The 8099-nt window shown below is 41.6% G+C and overlaps 1 protein-coding gene across 1 annotated transcript; it reads left to right on the forward strand.

The window, feature by feature from the left end:
• The first annotated feature begins 211 nt into the window (after nt 1–211).
• On the forward strand, nt 212–419 carry LOC110567212 (DNA-directed RNA polymerases I, II, and III subunit RPABC4-like). Its single transcript, XM_064376704.1, has one exon. The coding sequence runs from the start codon at nt 212–214 to the stop codon at nt 386–388; it is 177 nt and encodes a 58-aa protein (XP_064232774.1). The 3' UTR covers nt 389–419.
• The last annotated feature ends 7680 nt before the right edge of the window (nt 420–8099 follow it).

Here is an 8099-nt window from a genome sequence, read left to right on the forward strand (position 1 = left end):
GCTGGCCCAATTTTCTATTAGATAGCACTGATGTAGGTGGTGCCACATTGACTTTAAGCCTGGTAACATTTTTCCCAGATATGCTTTGTTCTGCTAGCCCAGACAGAAGTCTAAACTCTGTTAAAAGTAGGAATCTGGTTGGTCTCGACAGTGAGACGAGCCGGATTGTATTTGGAAACGCGGAGAAGTTTTCCCGTGTTGCGGGCTAACAATGGACACTCAGAAGGACGTTCAACCTCCAAAGCAGCAAGCAATGGTGTATATCTGTGGAGAATGTCACACAGAAAATGAAATAAAATCTAGGGATCCAATCAGATGCAGAGAATGTGGATACAGAATAATGTACAAGAAAAGGACTAAAAGATTGGTCATTTTTGATGCTCGATGAAACCTGGGAATTCAAAGGAATGTCTTCACTTAGATTTGCTCTCTCAATGTTTCTAATTGTCATATAGCTTTCGATTTTGCATAGCGTTACCCCTTATCTTCAGGGGATGCATCCCAAGGCCCCCAGTGGACTCCTGAAACCTCAGATAGTACCAAACCTTTATACACCTTTTTTCTATATATACATACTGATGATAAAGTGTAATGTATAAATTAAGCATAAAAAGAGATTAATAAAATAGAACAAAGATAACATACTGTAAAAAAAAAAAAAAAAGTAGGAATCAGTCTTTTTAACCCTAAATTATTGCCTTAAAACTCAACTGCTTTATCTTACAGAGGTCTTCAGAAATACCCAATGAAATTATCTTTTTTACATTTTCTTTTGCATTTGTTTAATTATTTTTTCAGTGTGCTATCATAATGATAACTTTCTATTCTTTGGAAAAATTAGATCAGATGATTAAATCCCCTTCTGAGCAGTTAGAAGGGGGTAGCCAAAGAAAGCTGATTTGAATACAGGGAATAAACAGTAATTAAACTGTAAATGTTGATTTTCTTTTGAAGTCCACTGGTGTGTTTGCTGTGAATAAAGAGTACATTGTCAGTTATTATTCCTGCTGCCACAGTTATGGCAGATGAGAATCGTTGAAAGGCTAAGTTAAATTGGGGAGTTTCCCAGGGCTGCTGTACTGAGACTTCCTTTGTTTATATTAAAGCCTGAATTTTTTTCCCTCTCAAACAGTACACACTGATTTTAAATAAAATCTGAGAGTTTTTTTCTTTTCCCTTCAAACTCATCTGCTGTGCTATATTCCGGAGAGGAGCTTTTAAGACCTGGAAACGTGGCTTATCACAGGACACTAAAAAAGACTTACTTATTTCACTGAGCATTTTTTTCGGGGGGAGACTTTAAAATGGTAATTGCAACCTCATCTGTTTATTAGACTCACGTGAGGAGGTTTGAAAACTTCCAGGGTCCAGGTGCACGCCAGTCAATTATGTTAGCAACCCTGGGATCGCGCTAGGGATCAGTAAGTAATTGTTAACCACCCTCAGGTGATCCAGTGAGCGGCTGAGGCTGAGAACTACTCTGCATTAACAGTCTGAGGAACACCTGTGTCCACCAGCTTTTCCCAGAAGCACTTGCGGAACTCGGCTTGTAGTATACACAACAAGTTTCTAGATGACTTTCTTTTCTCTGCTTTAAAATTAGAGGGGCAGTACATTGGTTCACTCTGAAGCACATAACAATGTATATACTTTTCTCATGCTCTAACATAAATACCAAAGAGACTTTGATGATTATAAAACCGACACAAGTTCAATAGTTACTTGAGCTCACTTTATTCAGGATATGTGAGCTAGGCTATTTGTCTTTTAAAGCTACGCACACAATAAACACACATATACACATACAGAATCAAAGTATATTCTGCCAATGTATTTTCACAAGTTATGACAACATCAGCAATTTCAGCTGGATTCTAAAAAGGACATTTTCGGCAAGGTGAGTATGGTGTGCATTGTGCTGAATTATTTTGGGTTGGGTATTACTGTTTTTGCAAATGTAATTATTATCATGGAATCCAAATGTTTCCATTGTGAAACTTGAATTTAGTTCTATTGCATCTAAGTTCTATTGAATCTAGTTCTATTGCATCTAAGGCCTTCGACAGGGGTTGATGTGGTAAAAATATTTTGTAAACTAAAGCACTAAGCAAAGTAAGCCAATTCATGATATGCAGTTTGCGAAGTTGGTGGTTTTATTTAAAATCAATATCAAATGAGAAAATCTCTTTTGTGGATAGCCAAGAAAGGTGATTTATTCTGGGGTTGCTCTGTTGGAAGGAGTTGGGTTTTTTTTGTTGTTGCCACAAAATGAATGGAGGGTAGAGTATAAAAATCTTTAAAGCAGTGACAATTCGTTGTTGGCCATTTATTATCAATAGCTTTGTGATGTTCATTCGTTCATTCATTCATTCAACAAACACTCACTGATGACCTCCCAGGTGTCAGTATTGCTCTGGGTGCTGAAGATACAGCAGTGAGCAAGGCAGAACAACAAAACCATTCCGTTCTTCAGAAGTTAACCTGGGTTTATGGAGACCAACAACAAGTTAATAAATTATGAGAGAAAAAGCAGAGAAAGGGGATAGGAAGCACCAGATTATAATTGTTCATGTGACTAGAGCCAGCCTCACCTAGAAGGTGACATTTGAGCGAAGGATTGAAGTAGGTAAGAGAGCAAACCACACGGGTATCAGAGGAAGGGTGTTCCAGGCAGCAGGAAAAAGCGGTGCAAAGAGCCAGAGGTCAGCGGGAGACTGGGGCTTGCTGGATGAAATACACGATGCCCAGTTAAATATGCATTTCAGATCACACGTACACACACCCATGCACGCACACACACACACAGACACACACACACATGTGCACATGCACACACACACATATATTTAGAGATGGAGGCTTGCTCTGTCACCCAGGCTAGAGTACAGTGACACGCTCATAGTTTACCGCAGCTTCCAACTCCTGGACCCAAGCAATCCTCCTGCCTCAGCCTCCCAGGTAATTGAGACTATAGGCATGTGCTGTTGTTCTGGGCTAATTTATTATTGTTTTTATAGAGATGAGTTCTTGCTTTGTTGTCCAGACTGGTTCAAACTCCTGGCCTCAAGTGATCCTCCTCCCTTGGCCTCCAAAAGTGCTGGGATTAGAGGCATGAGCCTGTTTTTTAAAATACAAATATGTGCCATGCCATATTTGGGACACACTTATGTCAAAAACTTACAAAATGACCTGTATTTTTATTGCCTAAATCTGGCTAAATCTGATAACACTGGGTATACTTATCAGGTTTGTTTTTTTGTTTGTTTGGTTTTTGAGATGGAGTCTTGCTTCATCCTCCAGTCTACAGTGCAGTGGTGCTATCTTGGCTCACTGCAACCTCCAGCTCCTTCGTAAAAGTTACTCTCCTGTCTCAGCCTCCCAGTAGCTGGGATTACAGGTGCCCACCACCATGCCTGGCTAATTTTTGTATTTTTAGTAGAGACGGGGTTTCACAATGTTGGCCAGGCTGGTCTTGAACTCCTGACCTCAGGTAATCTGCCTGCCTCGGCCTTCCCAAATCCTGGGATTACAGGCCTGAGCCACTGTGCCCAGCCTACCTAGCAGGTTTGAAAGTGTGAAAGGAGTCCCGTGACTGGAGTGGAAATGAGGAAGAGGGAGAGCTCCTGGGCACCAGAATGAATGGAAAGGGTCCTTAAGGCCACTGTGAGGACTTTAGCTTTTACTCCAACTGAGACTGGACATCACAGGAGAGTTGGAGAGCAGGGATGTGTTATGACTGCTCTTGAAGTTTAAGAGGACCAGGTGGCTGCGCTGTGTGTCAGCGAACAGGAGCAGAAGCAGGGAGACCAGTTGGGAGGTGACTGCAAAAGCCCAGGTGAGAGGCGATGGAGGTGGTGAGGAGTGCTCGGGGCCTCGTATATTCTGAAGGTAAACCAACAGCATTTGTGCATGGACTGGACATGGGGCATAAGCAAAAGAGAAGAGTCCGAGGAGGGATGACGTTGGCATTAAGTGAAAGGAGGAAACTTCAAGTGCAGCAAGATTTTTTCGAGGGGGGATAGGGAAAGATCATAAACTCATTTTTGATGTGTTAAGTCTTAGATGTCTATCTGACATCGTGTCCAAGTGGAAACAAGTTGGCAGTTCCATATGCCTTTTCGAATAGCGAAATCTGGAATTTCATCCTTTCAGCCAAATGGAAAGGGAAAATGAAAGTATGGTGAGGAACGGGTGAGAAAGGCTGTTTGGAAGAAAGAGATGCTCTTCACCCTGCTCTGGGGTACCTGAAGGAGGTCTGTGACTGTCTTTGGGAACTGATAACCAGGGGATGCTGCCAGTGCTTGGTGAGCTCTCAGATCCCAGGGAAGACAGGCCGTCAGAGCTCTCCGATGGCAGGTGGAAGAGATGAACTGAGGGTCACGTCTCCATGCTTCCAACTGCCAAGGCCTGGTGGAGTCACTGAATGCCACCACCTCCCAGTTATCTGCCCACAGTCTTTTGTAGTGTGCCCAGGTCAACCCATTCTCGCCACTTCCCTTCATAACAGAAAAGCTGTGAGAAAATATGTATGGTGCCTGGGCATGGCTCACATCTGTAAACTCAGCACTTTGAGAGGTCAAGGTGGCAGGATCCTTCATCCCAGGAGTTTGAAACTAGCCTGGGCAACATAGGGAGACCTCATCTCTACAAAAATAAAAGAATTAGCCAGCTGTGGTGGTAGGCACCTGTGGCCAGGGATCCTTTCACCTTGACCTTTGCTGAGGTGGGAGGATGGCTTGAGCCTGGGAGGCAGAGGCAGCAGTGAGCGGTGATCGTGCCGCTGCACTCCAGCAGAGTGAGAACTTGTCTCAAAACAAAACAAACAATGAAAGCAAAGAAAAAGAAAAAAATATTTAGGAGTTACTCTCCCTACACATTACCTCAGAAGGAAAAAAAGTCTTTTCATGGAGGAGTGGAAAAAATCTTTTTGTTTTTATTTAATTTAATAGAGATGGCGTCTCACTATGTTGCCTGGTCTCAAACTCCTGGGCTTAAGCAATTCATCTGCCTCAGCTCCTAAAGTGCGGGGATTATAGGTGTGAGCTGCCGCACCTGGCCAACGAAGACCTTTATATGATGTGCGCTGTTGCTATTGTCCACAACTGCAGTCATGTTCATCGCCGGGATGTCTAGGAACCTGCTTTTCCTCAGCACGCATCTCCAGGAGACTTCTTTTCTCCAAGGCCACTCCTGACTCTTTCCTCCCTTCAGAGTTAGGCGCTGGCCCTGCGGATGTTATCATTTCATCTCTCCCACCCACTAAAACTTGGCTCCTCCTCAAGGCGCTTTCGCATTTTCCCACAGTTTTCTTCTTGACTCTTCCTGTCAGCTTCTACGTTCTCTCATTCTCTGTAGATTCTGTGAGAACTTGGCAATTTTTCTCTTTGGCTTTTTTTTTGTTTTGCTATTTATTCTCCCCCTCCCCTCCCCTGTTTTATTTCTGATGGCTTGTTATGTACTGAGGTTTTGCGTTTATGTTCTATCCTCCTCTACGCCATAAGGCTCAGAATGGAGAATTTTTTTTTTAAGCCTTCATTATATTACTTGTGAGTTTCTCAGTTTCATTCAGAAATCAATTATACATACCTAACAATGAAACTTAATTTGGGCATGTTTTGGTGATCGTCTCTATGCCAAGTTCATGACAGACAACTGGAATAGGATATATAACAATTACCTTTAATATTTTGTTTCAAGATGGTCAAACTCCACCTGCAAGTTTCCCACTAGCTTTATTTTGGAAAGAAGTTATTTGATGCAGAGATTTGGATGTGGGAGAGCTACTTGGTTCATGTTTTTTAATGACTCTGGGTTCACTCGAACTCAGACTACAGTTCACATGGTTCTTGGGCTCCCTTTGTCTGACCCTCTCTTTCTGCCAATTAGCTGAGTCTGATTTCAAAAGCCTTTTTCTTTTATGCCAATTATTGTTGATTATCTTGGCAAATTCCCACCTAATGCTCAGTTCAGGGCGAGTTCTCAATCCTTCTCCACTGGTGTCTCAACAGGTTTTCCATGGGGAATGTGATATGGGTAAACTTCCCTGGAAACGAGTGCCTCAGTAATCTCTGAGCTCCTTTGGTTGGGCCCTAAATAGACCTTCCTTACAGCAAAATCCGCTTTGCAGCCAGTATTTTTGTGTTGAATCTTTATTGTGCTTCCAGGCTTTATCTCATGTAGGCCAGCCTGTCTTTGCATCTGTAGTTCGCAAATTGGTAATTGGAAGAATACAATGAGAATCTTTCTTTATTTTCCTTCCCTCCCTCCCTCCCTTCCTTCCCTCCCTCTTTTTGTTTGTTTGTTTGTAAGCTGCATGTATCGAACTCTTACTCCGTGCCAGGCACGGTGATAGTGCTTTAAACAGAAGATTCATTTGGTTCATACCACCCATTTCATAGATGGAGATGAATGCTTAGAGGCGTTAAATAACTTGCTCAACTTAGGCTAGGAAGCGTGGGAACCAGGATATGAACTAGATCTAATTTCAAAACCTGAATCGTTGAAGACAATTCTTCCTGTTATCTACACTCTGGGGTTTAAAACTAAGTCAGTGAAAGAGAATCGATAGAACTCATTTCTCTTTTCCTAAAGATTTTAGTTTCCCTAGAACATTATTCTAATGACCATGACACTCATTTGAAATCTAAAAGTTGGGTTGTCTGCGGTACCCTTTCTCTATTCCCAGAGTCAGAACTTCGATTAACCTAAAGCAATCTTGTATCTCTATGCTGCTGATTAAAAAAGAAATATCTATATATCTATATATATGTACCTATGTATGTATGTATGTATTTTCTTGAACATAATGAGGTCCTGAACCAGAAACCAACTTTACATCTGCAATAAACTAGCTACGAAATGCCAAGCTATGGGGAACATGCACTAATTAAAGACAGATTGTCTAATTCTTCTGTGATTGCTACAAAGTAATCGTGATGGTCTCAATGCACAGGACAGATGCTCACTAAATTGTTGATAGGTTAGTTCAGGTTTGAAACCTCGGGAGAAGAGGAAAGAGTGATTTATCTTATCTTAAATGTTGTTCCCAACAGAAGGTCGGACAGACGATGAATTCCCAATGAGGAGTTGAACTCAATTGGCCCCTTTCTATGTGTGCTTGATGAGGTGTTTCTGATGGGGCTTTTATTGGTCAAGCTTGAAAGATCATCTTTTCAGAAAGGTCAAATTCCCCATTATCCAGGAATAGGGAAATAAGGCTACAAACTGCTAGGGATTCTGCTGCTGTCTTTCTTCCTTTCTTATTTCTTACACATAAGAAAGAAATAGTGAAAATTCACAGATGACAGCTGAGATGTCCTCATGGAAATAAGACTTCGTTATGTTTCCCCTCTACTGCCTGCTGATTACATAAAGAACAGGTGACCAGAATTACTGTAGCAACAAATATAATTCAGTTGCTTCTTGTCCTTCCCTCAGCCTCCTAGGGCCTATCGTGTGGTGACTGGGAGCTCAGATTCTGGAGGTGAACAGCTCTGGGCTTAAATCACAGCTCCTTTCCTTTTGGCTTGATTTTGGGCAAGTTACATAATCTCCCTAAACTCATCATTTCCCATCTAAAGTGGGGATGCAAATAGTACCAATCTAATATGGTTACTATGAAGATTAAAAGGATTAATGTGTGTAAAAAAAATTAGCAGTGTACCTGGCATACAGTAAATATCAAATAGATGTTAGCTATTTTAAAAAATTATTATTGTGGAAAGATACTCATTTATTAGTTGCATTTACTGAGAGAAGTGGGGATGGGACTTCATAAGGGAGTGGAAAGATAATACTAGTACTCCCTGATACCGATTGTATGTAAATCAGTTAACAGTGTGCAAAGGCTCACACTGTAATTCTGTGCTGTGAGAGAAGACTGAATCACTTCCATTTCCATTGGTAAATGCTGAGGGCAATGACAGGGTGCGGAGGAATAAATGCCTTTCTACGTGGAAATGACTAATCTCCTTTCTCTATTTTAATAAAGTGATGTTGAAGTGGGTAAGAACAGAGAAGAAGAAGGTAGCCAGAGTGAGAAGTGGGATGGAAGAGAGAGGGAAGATTCTAAGATCAGCCCCAAATCTTCCTTCTTGAGC

This window comes from Aotus nancymaae, unplaced genomic scaffold (assembly GCF_030222135.1).
Source record: "Aotus nancymaae isolate 86718 unplaced genomic scaffold, 86718_ANA_hifiasm-v0.15.2.pri h1tg000016l, whole genome shotgun sequence".
Lineage (NCBI taxonomy): Eukaryota > Metazoa > Chordata > Mammalia > Primates > Aotidae > Aotus > Aotus nancymaae.

What these genes read in the sequence shown, in the direction of transcription:
- LOC110567212 (XM_064376704.1), top strand. Translation starts at nt 212, where the DNA reads ATGGACACTCAGAAGGACGTTCAACCTCCAAAGCAGCAAGCAATGGTG.